At 49.7% G+C, this 19104-nt stretch overlaps 1 protein-coding gene across 4 annotated transcripts in view; it reads left to right on the plus strand.

The window, feature by feature from the left end:
- The window catches only part of POR (cytochrome p450 oxidoreductase), a 62757-nt gene that overhangs the window by 26475 nt on the left and 17178 nt on the right, over window positions 1-19104 (plus strand). For 3 of the 4 annotated variants that reach the window (XM_065924850.1, XM_065924848.1, XM_065924849.1), the window contains exon 2: window positions 11381-11572. In XM_065924850.1, coding sequence (XP_065780922.1) covers window positions 11388-11572 — 185 coding nt within the window. In that variant the 5' untranslated portion in view covers window positions 11381-11387. Of the gene's footprint in view, window positions 1-9399; window positions 9525-11380; window positions 11573-19104 lie in introns of those variants that run through there. The other variant, XM_065924852.1, reaches the window with a different exon arrangement.

Here is a 19104-nt window from a genome sequence, read left to right on the forward strand (position 1 = left end):
GGGATCCCCTTCAGGTGAACTCCTGCCTTCTTTAGACATGTCCCAGGCATTCTTCAAGCCCTTCCTTACTCTAACATAGCAAAGTGATCCAGGTTCATCTACTGCTTTTCCTGCCCTTTTTCCCGAGTCAGCCATCTCTCCAAGGAGCCCTAGTTTCTTTGGTTGGAGAATGGTGTTGAGAAACCAAGGTTTGGATGCTAAATGGCTGCTTGCTCCTAAGATATCTTTACTTCCTCTCAGCAGACAAAACTAGGAAATACACACAAACACACATGCATTTCTGTGTTCGTCTTCATATATGAAGAAACCATTGTGTATACTGATATCTCTAGTTTCAGTCCAACCCCACAGCGTTCATTCCCTGATCTCTATTCCCATATTTGTACCTCCCTCCATCAGCAGTAAGAAATCCAGCTCCTGTGAATCTAATATCGTAAGTAACGCAGTCATCTCCTTATAAAGAATAGACAAAGGACCTTTTAGACACCCGCCTACCATCATCATCTTCTAGATGTTTCATAGAGGAAATCACTTTTGTATATATCCTCCTGGATCATTTTTCTGGAGAACTATCTAATTTTTCTTTTATTTCACTAGTGGTTTCATTGTGAGACTGTCACTGCCTTCTGTGTTATGTATACATAATGACAGTATTTCAATGAGAATACCATTAGTTCCACATAACTTTTTTTTTTTTTTTTTTTTTTAACTATTGTATAGCATCACATTACTTGGAATGGAAAACATAAGCACCCAGTTCCGGGGGGCTGGTGCAGGCAATGCTGAACTGAGTGAGAGACACAGTCAAGGAAGAACGTCACCAGACTTTTTTTTTTTCCCATAAGAAAAAGGCTTTAAAAATATTTTTCCAGTTAGGTAAATAGCACATACTCATTATTTTTAAAGAAGCAAGTCATACATTAAAAATAAAGTGGGGAAAAAAATCTCCCCCTGAGATAATATTTTGGCGCTCCTTTCACATATCTTATGCATATGCAGGCATAAATATTTTACATCCTAGGGTACATGTGCTGTTTTGTGGGTACTTATTTTTCCAGTGTAACTTACATACAGTAAAGTGCACAGTCTTTAATACGCAGCTTGATGAATTTTTACATAAATTTCTCAGGAACCGCTGCCCCAGATGAGATATTGGACATTGCCCAGTATGCCAGAAGGTTCCCTTGTGCCTCCTCCTCCACTCATGACCCTTGACCCCAAGGTAACCACTGTTCTGAGCTCTGTCACCATTGACTGCTCTTGCCTCTTCTTGAAGTTCAGCCATAAATGGAATCCTTTAATAAGGTCCTCTCCTGTGTTTGGCTTGCCTCGTTCAGCATCGAGTCCGTGAGATTCATCTGTGTTATTGTGGGTAGTAGCAGTTCATTCTTTATCATGGTCATGGGTATTTATCTTTTGTTGTTTACTTCTTATCATTAAGACTTTTCATAGTAGTCACAGCTACATTTATGACAGCACATAACCCTGTGCTAGGCACTGTTCTAAATCCTTGACAATTTCAGCTTGTTTCAGTTCAGTTCAGTCGCTTAAGTCGTCTCCGACTCTTTGCGACCCCATGGATTGGAGCACGCCAGGCTTCCCTGTCCATCAACGCCCGGAGCTTGCTCAAACTCATGTCCATCAAGTCAGTGATGCCACCCAACCATCTCATCCTTTGTCATCCCCTTCTCTTCCTGCCTTCAATCTTTCCCAGCATCAGGGTCTTTTCCAATGAGTCAGTTCTTGACATCAGATGGCCAAGGTACTGGCGCTTCTGCTTTAGCGTCAGTCTTTCTGGTGACTGTTCAGGACTGATCTCCCTTAGGATGGACTGGTTGGATCTCCTTGCCGTCCAGGAGAGTCTCAAGAATCTTCTCCAGCACCACAGTCCAAAAGCATCAATTCTTTGGTGCTTGTTTATTCTTCAGAATAACCCGATGAAGTGGGCACTACTATTAATATTATTATAATAACATGTCTTTGTCTCTGTATCCAGTTAAAGAAGTTCCCCATTACTCCCAGTGTACCGAATTTTTTTCATCATGAATGAACGTTGAATTTTATCAGATGCTGTTTCTCCATCCACTGATGATCACATGAGGTTTTTAAAAAAAAGCCTATTGATAGAGTGAATCACATTGATGTTTGGATATTCAGCTAACCTTGATTTCTGGAGAAAACTCCATTTGATCATGATGTAGTATCCTTTTTACATTTGTGTTATTCGATTGGCTAATATTTTAGATTTTTGCATCTGTGTTCATGAGGCATGTTTGTCTTTGGTCTCTTTTCTGTATTATCTCTATCTGGTTTTGGTATCAGTGTAATACAGGTATAAAGGAGTTGGGAAGCCTTCTATTTTCTGTAAGAATTTGTACAGAATTGATCTAATTTCTTCCTTAAATGTTTGATATAATTCATCAGTGAAGCTCTCTGCTCCTGGAGTTCACTTTTGGTGATGATTTTAACTAGTAATTTGAATTCTTTTAGAGAACTCTTCAGCTTATCTGTTTTTCTGGTGTGAGCTCTGACAGTTCATGTCTAAGGAATTTGTCCATTTCATCTAAGTTATCAAATGTTGACATAAAGTTGTTCATAATTTCCCATGTTACCCTTTTAATGTCTAGAGAATCTACTGATGTCCTCTTTTTCATTCCCTGTGTTGGTGATTTATATCTTCTTTTCCTTCTGGTCATTCTGCCTGAGGTTGATTTATTTGAGAACAATGTATATATCGTGAGTTCTAAAAATTCTAGTATAGTTGAGAATTTAAGGATTTTTTTTTTTTTTAAGAGAAAACTTTTTGTTTAAAAATATTTTTTCTTATTATTATTCGGGGAAGGAATCAGAATGGCCCTTGGTAACCGACACACATTTTATTTACTTATGAAAATATTTATTTATTTATTTAGACTGTGCTGAGTCTTAGTTGCGGAATGCGGGATACAGTTCTCTGACCAAGGATTGAACCCATGCCTTCCAGCATTGGGAGCACAGGGTTTTAACCACTGGACCACCAGGGAAGTCCCCAGACACATGTTTTAATTCAAGCTGCACCCCTCACCAGCTGTGTGACTTCAGGGGGCTGAAAGACTAGTCAACCCCCCCGGGTTGCCCCTCTTCACAGCGGAAAGCGCAGCTCGGTGGGAAGCACGGACTGAGCTTGGGACTGGTGATCTTGATTAATCAGGAGAGTTAGTACTTCCTCCCCCTTCCTGCCCTTTTCAGAGTCTGTCCTGCGCCCCCCGGTCTCTCTTCCCGTCGCCTGAGTCCTTAGACTGTGGCGGATCATGTATCACTGCGTCATTGTCTGCTTTTGCTTTCCATAGCTCTTCTTTAATGTGAGCTAGAAGCGTGTGTGTGTATCTGTGTGTGTGTTTCAAAGCCTTTGAAAGAAGGGAAAGAAGGTCAGGAATCCGTGTTGAAGTGTTAACTCAGGTTAGAGACTAGGGTTTTCCTCCTGGTATTGTCACCAGTCAGCTGGTTCAGCTTTATGATCATGAACTTGGTGGGTCTGTGTCCTGGGCCCCTAGCATGGCAGGCAGTCTGTCATAAAAGCGCAGATTACCTAGCCTTGTGTTGACCCATGTCCACTGATGGGAGTGGGGCACGCCTCACCATGGTTCATTTTCTTTCTGCGCATCTTGGTCAGAAAGTTCTTCCTGGAGAGTGTGGGAGCCTCCGTCCCTCCGTTACCACTTCTGCAGTCCAGGGCTGCCGCCACCTCTGTTTCCTGACCACCCAAAGCAGGGATCAGCTGCCTCTCAGTCTTCTCTTCAGGGTAAACCTCTCTGGTTCCTTTCTGGTTTCGCCTGTGTTGTGTTTTGTTTGTAACCATTTGTAACCCTGTCAGTGGGCCTTTAGTGCAGGTCCACTCTGGGAAGGCCAGGTAGGCCCTGGCCCATCCCATTCCGTTTTCTCAGAAAGGGAGGCATAGGATCTGTTTTGCAGGCTTGCTGTGTGAATGTGCCCAGTGAATGGTGGCATCCCCTGCTGGGGATGGGGCGGTTCTGATGGCCCTTTGGGGGTTCTCATCACACCATCACCCCTTATTCCTGATCAGGCACTGGAGGCAGAAGCCGACCTCGGAGCCGGTCTGCCCAGACCTTGAGTAGACCAGGGCAAGCCCTGCAGCTCTGTACTTCTCTTTTCCGTGTTTGTATTTACAGTCAGTGAAGGCAAAGCGGTGGTCAGGAGGGTGTCGACTTAAAGATGCACATGAGAGCTGTGAGATAAGTTTTATTTGGGGCAAAATGAGGACTGCAGCCTGGGAGACAGCGCCTCAGTTCTGAGAAACTGCTCCAGAGAGACGGGGGTGGTGGGGAAGGACAGTATGCATGTGATTTTTGGTAAAGGGGAAATACATGCAATCGGGCACAGATTTTTCCAGAAGGTTTCTGCTCATCTCGTGAAGCTTTCTGCTAGCCACGAGGAGCAGTCATCACCATGAAGGATTTTAGTGCTTTTCTAGGTATAAGAATTGGGCTCATGAAATCAGCTCTTGAAAATATCTATCTGAAAACCTGTCCTGCCAGTTTTTCTCCTGAGCACAGATGTCTCATTTCTGCTCTCCACCCTGAGCTCCCTTCAGGGGGTGTTGAAGGTCAGCAGCTGCAGTAGCCCGTGATTTAATCCCCATAGGGATAGATGACAAGTGCTGATTTGTAGTTGAGGGGGTGAGCCATATGAACTTGGCTTAGAGAAGCCCAGCCCTTCCTCCTGGGTCTCTTCTTCACATCTCATGTCAGATGTGTAGGGGCTTCCCCCACCAAGCACGGCAACTGGGTGCCCTGCAATTTAACTCCATGTTGATACTGTCTACCTGGAGATAGAGTCAGATCCCATAGGGTAAGGGCGGATCCCGAGGATCCCGAGCCCAGGAGTTTTTGTCCTTGTAGACTTAGGGTCACCCTCCCAGCACGTGGCTGTGCTCGCCAACCTGAAGCTCCCTGAGCCCCGTGCTTCTGGAATTTGAAGGAGGCCTCCTCCTGTAGGGATGATCAGTTATTCACTCCATTTCCAGCCCCTCTCCCCTCTCTGGAGAAGGTGTTGGGGGCAGGGACTGAAAATTCCAAGCTTATCCCCTCCAGTATTCTTGCCTGGAGAATCCCGTGGACAGAGGAGCCTGGTGGGCTACAGTCCATGAGGTCGCAAAGAGTTGGACACAACAGAGCAACTAAATAACAACAACAAATTCATGGCTTGGTCTTCCTGGTAACCGGCCCCCAGGCAGGATTCCACTCACAGTTACATTGGAACAGAAGATGCTCCTGGTGCTTGTATCACTTTAAGAAATTCCAAGAGTTTTAGGATAGAAACTCTGTGGCAGGAACAGGGGGCAGAGGCCACTGTGTGTATGTATATGTATTTTTCCTATTATCTCACGGCACCCGTATGAAGTCTCTTGTACCCATAAATTGCCCTTGCTAACTTTTCGTAGTGTTAACTAAGTTGTACCCTCAGAATGCCCCAGAGTTCATTGCCAAGGGCTTAGGGGATCTGTGGGTTCACACTGCTTTGGGTTCAGGCCAGGTGGCTGAGGCCCCAGAGAGACTGATAGAAGAAACAAGTGCACGTGGCTGTCTACCACTGGCTGCAGTTCCGGTGGTCAGCGGCCGTGGGACTTTGTCAGCTCCGTTTATGCTGAGTGATGCTAGCTCGCTCTTCTGCCCGCTTCTCGCCAAGTCATGCTTTCACAGATCCAGCTTCTCTGGCTGCCTTCCTCTTTCGCGTCCTTGCATCAGACACAGTGCCTGTCACATGTCTCCACATCCCACCCATAAGCCCTGTTAATCGGGGGAAAAGTCATCAGCCAGGGCATTTGGGCATCTGTGGGGAACGTGGGCCTGCATGAGTTCTAGCCTAGGATGCCTTGGTCATGGCTCCACGTCTGCACTGATCCTGTGGGTGCAACCACTGTTTGGGGTTACCACCCTGCCACCTGGTTCTAACCGTGCCACACCCTCACCCTGTCATCACTGCCACCCAGAGCTCAAAGGCTTAGGCACGTAGAACACTCCCTCACACGCTGGTCTTAAATCTCCTTTTAAAGGCCAGCCTCTTACTCACCACCCTTATACTCACATACAAATGCATCTTGTCCTACCACTCGAGTCACACTAGATTCTGTAACTACTGCTCTTTTATCATTTGTATCAGTGGTTACAAGTGAGTAACTGCTGCTTTATCAGGAGGCACGTGCTTCCTCCAGCTGGAACTTTTCCCTCCTTTACCTGACTGGTGGACCCTGGTCATTGTTCATACCCCAGCTCAGAGCTTGGTCCCTGGGCGACCCATCTTTGACTGTTTGGACCATCTTCCCTTCTTCCTCAGAGCTCCGTTTTCCCCTACGTGTGGCCCCTCTGTGGTTTGAAACCACTGGAATATGCCTACAGTGTCAGAAATGGGTTGGCACCCTCCATCCCCCACCAGCATGGTGACAGAGGAGGCCTGACAAAAGAGAGGACTTAAATAAGATTTAGAGTGTTATAATACCCAAAATGCTCAGGATCCAATTAAAAAAAATCACTCACCGTCCTAAGAACTAGGAAAAATCTCAAGTTGAATAAGAAAAAGCAGTCATACAAAAGATAAAGAAGAGCCGGACAGACAGCTTAGAACTGAAAAATACCATAGCAAAAAGAAAAGACCAAAATTCCATGGATGGCACCATGGCAGAACTGGCAGAGGAAACCACCAGTGAACTTAAAAGAGTGGAAATTACCCAGTCTGAGAGAAGCCAGAGTGATAAAACTGAGCATAGCCTCTGGGACTTGGGGACACCAAAACACACTTAGGTCATCTTGGCCCCAGACGGGGAAGGGAAAGAGGGTGGGGCCAAGAAAGAACTTGGAGACAACATAGCTGAAAAGTTCTCAGACCTGCAGATTCAAGAAGCTGAGTGAATGGCAGACAGGATAAACCCAGAGAACGCCTCACCGGCCTTGTGTGGGTTTAAAAGGACATTCTAGCCAGAGGGGAGTGTGTTCCAGCTGCTCTTTTGAGCAGTGGTCTCAGCAGGCTGCGTTGGGGAGGCCCTGACTTATCGCTCAGGCTCTGGAGGATTAGCTGTTAGGCAAGAGCAGGCTTGGTTTCCCTGAGGATTCTCTCTCTTATCTTGAAGAACCGTGGCAGAGGTTTGTGACCCTGAGGAGACCCTACTCCTGCTGCAGCGGGGGTGGTGGGTAGAGGGGGTGGTCCTGGGCTCCCTGGAGGCAACAGTGCCTGCTTGCCTGGGTGATGTGCACAGTGAAGGGGTCACGTAAACTGCTCCCTGGCTTCCTTCCTTCCTTCCTGTTGCTGCATTCATGCCAACTCATTGTGATGTCAGCGCCAGCTCAGTCGATCAGTTACTGACGAGAAGTTACGTACGGTGACAGCAAAGCTGGAGGACGATCTGAGACATCAGGTGTTGTCAACAGCTGGATGAAGAAAGAGCCCTTCTCTTTTTGCCATGTTTGTCCCTGCAGAAGCTGACTTAGCTCTTGCCACGCCCTTGGCCCTGGGTGGCCAGCGGTTTGTTCACCCTGCTCTGCAGGCTGTTGGGCTGCCCCGGGGACTGCTGCTCAGTCGCCTCTGACACTCTGTGACCCCACAGACTGTAGCCCTCCAGGCTCATCTGTCCATGGGTTTCTCCAGGCAAGAAAACTGGAGTGGGTTGCCATTTCCTACTCCAGGGGATCTTCCCAACCCAGAGATCGAACCGACATCTCTTACATCTCTTACATTGACAGGTGGGTTCTTTACCACTAGCACCACCTGGGAAGCCCTGGCATTGCTGCCTTTGACCGTCAGCATCGGTGGGAACTGGCTCATTGGTGCAATCAAAAGGAGGAATAGCACCTATCTATCTGCGCCCGTTTGCATATGTACACTGTCTTAATGATAAAAGTGAAAACTTAGGTACAGACCTACCTAATATATAATAAAAGATTGAATCAGACCTGCTCTGTTTGAGTTGGGGGAGACTTACTTGGCTGGTCTTTGATGAACCCCGTTTTTTTCTGTGTCTAATTTTTACATGTATAAACATGAAAGCCTCCTTCCTGCCCATAAGGGATTTGCCTAGCTGGCAACAGGCCTGTGGCAAGAGCCTGGTCTGGTTAAGAACTTCCTCTATTTTCTCACAGCCTTTTTATTTTCTTCTGTTGCTGACAGATGTTGCTTTTGGCCCCATGAGCTCTGTACCGTTTGGTTTTCCTGCTTCCCACTAAGTGCAAAAGAATCAATGATGGAAAGGTAGCGCGCACAGGGCTCCCAGCATCTCCCCGAGGGCCTGTGGGAACGTCAGACTGTCCACGGTCAGCCCCCCACACTTGGAATGGAGAACACCCGCCAGGCAGGATGGTCAGATCTCTTCCACCTGAACGTTTCACATGCAGAGCAGAGTGATTTTGTGCAGCGGGGTCTTGATTCCCTGACCTTGCTGAGGTGCCTTGGGGCATCATTGCTGGCGCCCAGAGGTGCTCAGAGAGACTCCACGTCTGTGCCCCCGAGTGCAGCTTGGGGTGTTTCTCAGTACCAGTGTGAGGTCGTCTGCATTCCTTTTGACACTCTGTGTGTCTTTGCAAAGCTGGGATCCAGCTACTCCTAAATGGAACTCTTTAGTATGTCTATTGGCCTAGGGATACCATTTACTCAGATGCCAGGGGCCTAACCAGCCGAGGAAGTCTGGGGACCTGTGTCCTGGAGGATCACTGCGTGGGCATGCTCCCAGCCCCTAAGTTCTTTTCAGTCTGCTGTCTTCATGTCAGTGGTTCATGCAGTTGATACATCCTGTGTGTTTTGATGAATTCATTGACCTTTTTCATTCCATAAGAAGTTTTTTCCAGCCCTAGATGATGTGCTGTGGCAACCCACTCAAGTACTCTTGCCTGGAGAATCCCATGGACGGAGGAGCCTGGTGGGCTGCAGTCCATGGGGTTGCTGGGAGTCAGACACGACTGAGCGACTTCACTTTCACGCATTGGAGAAGGAAATGACAACCCACTCTGGTATTCTTGCCTGGAGAATCCCAGGGATGGTGGAGCCTGGTGGGCTGCCATTTATGGGGTCGCACAGAGTCGGACATGACTGAAGCGACTTAGCAGCAGCAGCAGCAGATGATGTGCCAAGCACTGTGCTGGGAAAGTGTGACACCACCTCCACCCCCCACCCCAGAAGTGACAGTTGAGCCAAGGTCTGAGGACTGAGTGGGGAGCAGGTAGGAGGAGAGCATCCCAGGCCCTGGTTAGGGCCTGGGGGCAGGGACGCAGGCTGGAGAGAAGGGCAGGTGGGTTTGTGTACACCTCAGTGGGACGATGGTTGTTTAACAGTTTGTTCTCGGCTTCAGCCTCCAGGCACGCGGCTCTGATCCTAGTTGGGAAGCATGAGGTGAAGGTTTTTCCTGACTTCCTCCTTGCCAGCCTGCCAGCCCTTCCTTCTCACCACAAGCCAGATACCCAGGTGTCTTGGGGGGACTGTTCTTCTCTCGGGAACTGGGGACAGAACAGAGAGACATGTGTCCACTCCGTCCTCTCGCTTGGGTGAGTGGCGAGCAAACCTCACCCCCCTGGAGCCTCTGGTGGAAATCAGGTGGTCTCCAGGGTCCTTTCCACCGCCCTCTGCGGCTCTGGTCTGTCTGACATTTTACACCTCTTACACAGTCAGAGCTGTGGAGACCCCAGGTCTAAGTGCTGCGGTTGACTTGCGCGCGTGGCAAGAAGCAGTCATTTAGTTTTGTGGGTGTCAGTGCCCCCTCGGTAAAGTAAGGGGGCCGGGCGGCCTGAGTCAGAAAGGCGGCGGGACAGGAAGCTGGCAGTCGTTGCTGAGGGCTCTCCTGGGTCAGCACGTCAGCCCTGACGGGACCCCCAGGCGGGCTCCGAAACCATGAGGCCAGGTCCCCTCCACAGCAGAAGTCTCGGGGGCGCACCGGACGCCACTGCCAGGGCGGGTGGAAAGATGTGACTAACCCTGAGTAAACATTCATTGTTTTATAAGTCAGTTCTTTAAACAGGACTTCTGGGTACTCGAGTTAAGACTGTCTTTTCACAACAGATATCGAAAAGGGTGAGCTGAGGTGATCTCGGGAACTCAGCCCCTGAGACCAGTGCCTTGGATTAGTGACCAAGCTGAGAAGCAGACTGGGGGGCTGCCCTGAGGGGCCCGCTCCCAGCCCTCAGCTGACCCGGGGCCCCCCGCCCGCCCCGCCCCCCCCCCTCCCCGACCAGCCGTGGTTCCGGAGGCAGTGACAGCTGATGGAAGTCATGTGTGAAGTAATCTCCCACTGCCCTCCTCCTGAGCTGTGACTCAGGCGTTTCTGACTGAGCCTGGAGCCATGGTTGCGCTGAGACCTCGCCACTGGCTAGGAGCAGTGATTGCAAAAGGGCGCAGGGAGATTGCAGAGCCGGCCCGGCCTTGGTGACAAGAGGCAGGAATGCGCCGCCTGAGTGTCTGGGCCTCTGCTGACTCACCTGTACACACCTGCGAGGTTTCAGTGGTAGAAGGACCAGTCGAGCCCTTTTCCAGGGGACTAAATAGGTTGGTGTGGGGGGAGTCCCCGAGAACACCATCTGGGAAGTCAGTCAATTGGTGTGTGGGGGGGTTTCCCCCAAGACCACCGTCTGGCTCGGTGATTCAGCAGGACTCACAGAACTTGACAAAGCTGTTTTGCTCCCAGTCATAGTTGATTGTGGCCGAGGGAAACAGACTGAAAGCCGCAGAGGAAGACTTGAGACGACAGTCTAGCAGGAACTGGCAGAAGCTTCTAGGTGTCCTCTGCCCGTGGGCGGACTCTCCACCGGGAGTCACACAATGTGCTCCGCCGGCAGCCACAGGTGACCACATGTCTCAAGTGCTGCCAGCCGGCGAGGCCCCCTTGAGCCTTGGCTTCCAGTATTCTTACTGAAAATCAGTCTCGAAGGCCTGGGGCTCCCCCATGTCTGAGCTCACCTCTTGAATCTCCAGCACCCACAGGTCCTAGCAGTATGATGTGACTCAGAGCCCCAGGTGTTCCCCTAAACCGCACCATTAACATAAACCGTCTGGGTGACCCAAGGTCTCAGGTATGCGAAGACATTCTTATCAGGCAGCACATTCCAGGGGCTCAAAGGTTATTTCCTTGGAGCTCTCCAAGGGCAGGTCCCTGAAGACCTGTGGAGCGTGCCAGGTTTGGGGCATCCCAGTCCTGGTTCCAGCCTGTGCCCTGGTGCACCTGGGGCTAAGCAGGCACCACGCGGATTGCATGCTTGCTCAGTTCTCGTCCCAGCTGCAGCTCCGGCCCCGGGGCTCCGCCTGTTGCTTGTAGCCCTTGGGGTGTGCAGCCCAGACCGAAGTCTTCAGGGGGCTCCCCAGCAGGCCCCAGGCGGCCCTGGCTGACACCTGTCGTTCTTTCTCTCGACAGATTCCTGATGAACATGGCAGACTCCAACATGGATGCCGGCACCACCGTGTCTGAGACAGTGGCTGAAGAAGTGTCCCTTTTCAGCACGACGGACATGATCCTGTTTTCTCTCATCGTGGGTGTCGTGACATACTGGTTCCTCTTCAGGAAGAAAAAAGAAGAAGTCCCCGAGTTCACCAAGATTCAGACCACGTAAGTGACAACGCTCAGGGTCCCCCGCAGAGCACGTCTCTGCCATCCTCCCAGCGGTGCTCAGGCAGGAGCAAGCCGGCTGAGAGGGCAGGGGCCCCTCGAGCATCTTGGGTTTTGCCTGATTGGTGGGTTCTGCTTCTGGTCTAGCTTCACAAGCCCTTCTGTTTACATTGCACCTCACGTTGGTCAAGGTCCTTTGATGCCTGTCTCGTATTCAGGCGTCACAGGAACCAGTCAGAGCAGAAGTCACTGCGCGCCGACAGGTAACCTGACGCTCTGGGCGTACCAGGTCCTTAGCACAAGGCAGCCAGTTAACATCTCACTCCAGGCCCCCGATCGTGCCTTTCGAAAACACACGGGCTTACCGAGGCACCATCCTCAGAGCCAGGGCGCAAGGTAACCGGTCCTTTTGGGATTCCCTTGCATCCTTTTCACTGTCGACAAGGAGAGACTTGCAGTTTATGCTGCCTTAGCGTGTCCTTATCACCTAACAGCTGCTCATTTCTCTTTTTATTTTATTTTTTTAAATTTATTTAATTGAAGGATGATTTCCCTTCTCTTTAAATGAAGAGAGGAGCCTGGAGCTTAGCGTTTGGTTGCGGTCGGAGGGGGTGGTGGTGACAGCATGAGGGAAAGCTGCTTTTTTCTCCCCGACCCTCAGTGCTCAGACTGAACGCGTCTCTGACCAAGCAGTCCTCCAGCTCTCTGGACCCCAGCCGGGTGTGACACTGTCTCCTGAGTTAGCATCAGCTCCCCCAGGTTACGGGCTCAGCCCCACAGGAGCACCCCCCACCCCCTCAGTCCAGGTCCCAGCAACCACCTGGGTCAGAAGTTCCCATAACCCCCTGCTTGGGTTTTATTAATTTGCTAGAGGGGTTCACAGAACTCAGGAAGACATCGTTCTCACTAGATCACCCGCTTAGTGTTATTTAGCAAGAATAAAAGAAATCAGAAACAGCCAGATGGAAGAGGCACAGCGCAGGGTGTGGGGGAGGGGTGCGGGGCTCCCCTGCCCCTCTGGGCTGCCACCTGCCCAGTCCCTCCATGTCGTCAGCAGCTCCAGGACGCTCCAAACCCCATCCTTTTGGGTTTTTGTGGAGGTTTCGCTGTGTGTGCATAATTGATCAAATCATCGTCTGTTGGGCATTAATGCAGCCTCCAGGCCCACTCCCCTCCCTGGAGGTCAGTAACCCTAAACGCAGCGAGTCCACCCTCACGGGGCTCTTGTGGGTGGTGTCTGTGGCATCAGCTCGCTCCAGCCCTGCCACTCGGCAGCTGCTTAAGTGTTTGTGTCCCAAAGTGTGTGTACCGAGCACTGCGCTGGACGCCACAGGTACGCAAGTTTGGCCTTTATGTTGAAGAAGCTAAGAAGTCAGGACATGAAAAGGTACTTTAAAAAGTGGTTCCTGAAGCACTTTCAGCTCAGCAGGGTGGGTGGCCTTATCACTCACGATGGAGAGAGAGGTGAGCAGGCGGGAGACACAGGCTCTGGGGGGTCTCTACTGAGGCATCCCCTCTCGGAGAGGTCAGAAAGTTGTGCTGTAGGAAGGGGGCCATGTTCCCAGATTTCAAGTGTTTTGCCAGCAGAAGGCCAGAGTTGGGCGGGGAGGCCTGGCAGGCGCGCAGAGGCCAGCCTGTGCCCCTGCAACTGGACCGGTACATTCCTGGTATGGCAGAGTATTCTTGGTGAAAAGGTATGGCACTCAAGAGGACCAGTGCCCAGGTCCCAGTTTAAAAGGGCCCTGCGTCTGCTCATCTGTAAGATGCAGGTGTGTCCCCACCCCTGCCGCCGAGGGACGCTGTGCCATGAGAGAGCCTGGCATTCTCCCGTTACGGGGTCCCTGGGCTCACTAGATGGACTTGAAACAGAACTCCTAGACCTCACAGATTTGTAGATTCAAATAGTTTCTCTTTGCCAGAGTGCTGAAACTCTATTTCCCTCTTCATAATCCTAAAATTTTCACCCTACATGTTTCAGTCCCCTTCTCGTCCCTCATGGTATCACGCTGAATACCTTGTGGCCAGGGTCCGACGTGTGCACTGTCAGGAGAAACTGTCACAGAGCAGTGGTTAGGGTCTGGGCCTTGACGGTGGTTATGAAGGTTTGAGTCCTGACCCCACCCCACCCTGCATTAGTCTTGTGACATTTGCCCTCACGTAATCTTTTGAAGTTTGTGTCTTCAATTATAAATTGGAGATAACCGTAGAACTGACCTCATATGGCTGTAAAAATTAACCGACATACTCTGTCATAGAGCTCTTTGCCCACCTCCTGGTGCTTGACGAGCCCTCATCATTAATACCATCTCCAGTCTTACAGGAACCTTCCAGAACACCATCATTACCCTGTCTTGCAGAGAAGGAAGCTGAGGTGCTAGCGATCGAGTGTGCCCAAGGTCACCTAACTTACAAGAAGCAGAGCTGTTTTTTTTTTTTTAAACCCAAATCTACAGATTCCACAGCCCCCAGTTTTCCCCGCTTTGCCAGGCTGCCTTCTGTCTCTTAGGACGTGGTTAATATCCCAATTTAAAGGTGAGAGAACTGAGACTCAGAGAGGTCACCTCGCTGGTGCACCCGGGCCGTGAGGCTGGCCTCCTGCTGTAAATCCCTCCGTGGTGTTCCTACCCTCTTGTGCTTCCAGTGAACGCAGGTGTTTCCAGCCCCAGCTCGGTGCCTCCCTCACCCACCAGGCCCGCAGAGAGCCAGCGGTGTGGGGACTGTTTGCAGCCCACAGCTGGATCAGGAGTTCTCACTGATTCCCAGTGCCTTCCAGTTGGTCTTTTAAGGCCTTTTCAGGCCTTCACCACCTGGGATAGTGAGTCCAGACCTTTGGGATGTTTTTTAAAAACCAAGCCAGTGGGAGCGGCTGTGTCTGACAGCAAGCACAGGATGCGAGTCCGCAGCCCCCTGACCCTGGACTTCGGGGTGCAGGCAATCCCCAAGCAGCCCCCATGTCTGCAGGTGAATCTCCAGGGCATGCTGGCCTTGGGGCGGCCCTCACCACAAGGCTGGATTGGGCTTCGGAACCTCAGGAGCCCAGGGAGGGCTTCGAGGAAAGGTCAGTTCTCGAAGGCCTCCGTGGTATTTTTCATAAGCTCTTTATTGAAATGCATAACATGCAGACATAAAAGTACACAGATCTTAAGCACATGGTTTGATCATTTGTCACAAAAGGGACATAATCATGTGAGAAACTTCCCCCACCAGTCTCACCGCCCCTAGGTCGCCTGCTCTCCTGACTTCTCGTTGACAAGTGTCAGCTGTGTCCCAGGATGTGTAGTGTTTGGCCATTTTTCCTGAGGTTTGTCCATGTCATGTGTAGTGATAGTTCTCTCGTTACTATCATTACATGGCGTTCAGCTGTGGGAGTAAACCATGATTTATTCACTTCCGTCATGAGGCACTTTAGATTGCTTCAAGCCTTGGGCATTGTTCCCACAATGCCCAATGTAAGTGGACACGGTTCCCATGTGGACGTAGCTCTGTTGGGTGTGTGGTGGACGTGGACGTGGGGTCAGAAGGAAGGCTCATGTGTACCTCTGTTAGATACGGCCAGTTTTCCAGCCTGCGAGTACCAGCTTCCAGTCCTGCCCCCAGCATGCAGGGGTTCAGTTGCTGCCCATCCTCACCAACACCAATACTTTTGTCAATTAAAAAATTTTAGCCTTTCTAGGGAATTCCCTGGTGGTCCAGTTTTTAGGACCTGTTGTTTTCACTGTCAGCGCCTGGGTTTGATCCCTGGTCAGCAAACTAAGGGGTTTCTGGTTTCTCCTGCAATGCAGGAGAATCAAGCTTGATCCCTGGGTCAGGAAGGTCCCCTAGAGGAGGAAATGGGAGCCCACTCCAGTATTGTTGCATGGAGAATACCATGGACAGAGGAGCCTGGTGGGCTGCAGTCCATGGGGTCGCAAAGAGTTGGACACGACTGAGCAACTAAACCACCACCACCACCACTACAGCGAACTAAGACCCCACAGGCTGCATAGTACAGGCAAAAAACAATTTTTTAATTAAAAACAAAAAACAATAAAATTTTAGCCATTCTAGTGGGCATGTAGTGGTACCTGTTTTAATCACATTTCAGTGATTTTTCATGTTTACTGGCCACTGAGGTATCTTTTGTGAAGGTCTTTCAAGACTTTGCCCATTTTTTTTTCTTGTCAGGTTATTGACCTTCTTCATTTGTCACAGTTCTTCATGTATTCTGGATCCAAGTCCTTTGTTAGATAGTTACGTATTTTCAGTATCTTTTTGCCTTTTAAACTCTCTTAATAGTATCTATCTTTTTGTGATCAGAAGTTCTTAAACTGGTCCAATTTGTGAACTTTTGGTTGGCCTTCACATTTATGGTTAATGCTGTGGTGTCCAGTTTAAGAAACTTTATCTTATGGTCATGGAGCTTGTCTTTTGTATTTTCTTCTGAAAGCGTCACTCTTGAATTTTTTTATCTTAGATCTGCCATCCAGCTGAGATTGATTGGGTATCCGCAAATTGTCAGGGCCCTTTGAGATTCATTTTTTCCTTTACGGATATCCATGTATTCAGTCCAGCACCATTTATTACAGTAAAAAAGGTCATCCTTTTCTCACTGCATTAAAGCATCATCACTGTCGCTATAAATCAGGGGACCAGATAGATGGGGGTTGACTTCTAGACTCCTTGTTCCGTTGATCTGTTTTCTGTCCTCTCCCCAGTACCACACTGTTCTGTTTTCTATGATTTTATAGTAACTGTTGACTTGGCATCTGGTAGTCCAAGTCCTCCAGCTTTGTTCTTTTAAGATTCTGTTGGCTTTTGGGGGCCCTTGGCATTTCCAAATAACTTTTTTTTTTTAACTTGGCCAAAGCTCAGCTTGTGGGATCTTAGTTCCCCAAGCAGGGTTCAGACCCTAACCCCAGCAATGAAAGCGCAGAGTCCTAACCATTGGACTTGCAGGGACTTGCCTCCTTATAACTTTCAGAGTCAGTTTGTCAATGTCTACCAGAACAAATGAAACAAAAAAACCCTGCTGGGATTGGATCGGATCTCTCAATTAATTGGCCTCTTCCAGTATTGAGCCTGAGCCTTCTAATCCGAGAACCTGGTTTTACCCCCCTGGGGAGGTGTTTTGAACAGTTTACAATAACAATTAAAGACTTGTAATAGAGAGTAGTTACAAGCAGCACATCCTCATAGTAATAATCCCTCTTTCATCTCCACTCCCTCTCACTCCTCCCGCTTTGCTCAGCTTGTACCTCTGGGCAGAGCACTTGGGGCCAGGGCAGCTCCCAATGGGGGGGCCCCAGGGTGGGGTCTGGAGCTCAGGGGGCCTCTCCGTGCCCGCATGCACTTTGCTCGCACATATAATACAGCCTCCTTCCTGTTGGGTGGGAATTTGTTTCTTTCCTCCTCCCATGGTGCAGAGGTAGTGTCCCATTCCTGTCCTGTCCTCTTTCTGGGTCTCCAGCTCAGTCCTGTCGGAGTGAAGATACTTGGAGAAAGGCCATTGACTTAGTAAATGCTAAAATCTGCATGTGTGTCTGCCTCTCCTGCAAACTGGCTCACAGACTGGGTGTGGCTTACATTTTTTTTTTTTAATTTACAACATTGAAAGCCCTAGCAATTTCACTTAAAATTTACTTCTATATAGCCTTTTTTGAAAAACGGGGGAAAAAAAGCAGCCCAGAGGACCTAGCCATGCTGTGAGCCCACCGTGACCACGGCCAGCTGGGGCTGGGGCTGAGCAGGGCCACCCGTGTCAAGGGGGTCCGCACGGCAGCCTGCGCCCCCAGCCAACCCCGGCCGTGCTCCTCTCGGCTCTGCTCACAGCCCTGGGAAGCCCTCACCCCCGCAGCCTGCTCCTCTTGTGGCGCCTAAGAGTGCTTTCAGGAGAAACAAAGCTTCTTACAGAATGTTACAAGCAAACACCGAAGCATGGAGGGGAACCCATGCCCCCGTCACCCAGTTTCAGCAGCTCTCCGCTCCTGGCCATTCCCCGCTCTTGCCAGATTATCTTAAAGCTGGCATATGATTTCATCATTAGTCCTGTAACTCGTATGAATTATGAATAAAGAAATCACATGATTTCATAGGAAATTAGAAATATCTCCTGTGAAACTATACAGAAACCTGAACGAGGAGAGTATTCCAGTTCTCTCACATTGGAGGACTTCCCTTTTCTGAACCTAACACACCACCTCCCTCCAACCCCTTCAAGTCCACGTTGAGTATCATTGGATACTCGGCCAGCATTGTTAATTGTTCCCTGAGTGACTGAGCCATTTTTTTTAAACCCTTTTTTTTTTTTTTTTTTTAAAGATTCAAGATCTAAAACCATACATCACAATTGATTACTCAGTCTTCTCAGTCTGTCTTTCAGAGGGGTCAGGTCTACATGCAGTAACATTCTCCTTTTTTTTTTTAAATATATTTCTTTTATTTTATTTGGTTGCATTGAGTCTTAGTTACAGCATGTGGGATCTAGTTCCCTGACCAGGGATGGAACCCAGGCCCTCTCCATTGGGAGTACAGAGTCTTAGCCACTGGACCACCTGGGAAATCCCCCAAATTCTCCTTTTTTAAAAAAAATTATTTTGAATTGGAGGATAATTGCTTTGCAATATCATTCTGGTTTCTGCCGTGCACATTCCCCTTTTTAAAGTGCACAGTCTGATGAGTCCTGACAGGTGTGTGCAGTTGTGTAACCAGTGTTATGGTCAAGATGCAGGACATTCCGCACCCCAGGAAGCACCTCCACCCCAGGTCCCTTCACAGTTGGCACTCCCCAGCCCCCACCTCTGGCAACTGCTGCTCTTACTTCTGTCCCTGCAATTTTGCCTTTTCTGGAAAGTCATGCTCATTGGGACTGTGGCCTCTTATGCCCAGTTGCTTCCCCGTCACACGATGATAGGTCTCTCTTGGTCTGAGGGCTTCATTCCACCCCTGTGACTCCCTCACAGCATTTTTTGTTGAAGAAACCAGATCATTTGCTTCCCCCAGTTTCCCGCGGTCCAGATTTTACTGACTACATTCACTGGGGATTGCTTCTGCAAAGCCACAAAGGAGCTCGTTTTCCTCCGTGACCTTTGTTTGACAACTTGCTCTCAGCAGAAAGGCCAGGAAGACCAGGAGTCGAGGCCACCAGCACCATCTCTGACCATTCTCTATCTCCGAGTGCTGTCTTGCCTGCTGACTCCTTGCACACCCAGCTTAGGGCCGCCTTTCCTAGACAAGGGTCCTTGGCTCTGGAAACACAAACGGGTTTTACAAAGAGCAAAGCACGAGAAAAGGCCGTGGAGGGTGGACCGTGCCCAAAGCCACCTGCATCCATGGGGGATATGGCGAGGACGTGGACTCAGGATGTTCACGTCACGCCTGTGCTCGGAGTTGGGGGTTTTTCGATGCCACCTGACCACGAGGGACCACTCCTGTCCCTTGATGGGATTGGGGAGGTTTCGCCATCCTAGCCAGTGCCCCAAAGCTCAGACATGACCTGTCTGGGAAAGCGATACAGGGCCGAGTGTCAGTGAACCTTCTGACCTCACTGGGCGTCA

Source organism: Muntiacus reevesi, chromosome 2, assembly GCF_963930625.1.
Source record: "Muntiacus reevesi chromosome 2, mMunRee1.1, whole genome shotgun sequence".
Taxonomy (NCBI): domain Eukaryota; kingdom Metazoa; phylum Chordata; class Mammalia; order Artiodactyla; family Cervidae; genus Muntiacus; species Muntiacus reevesi.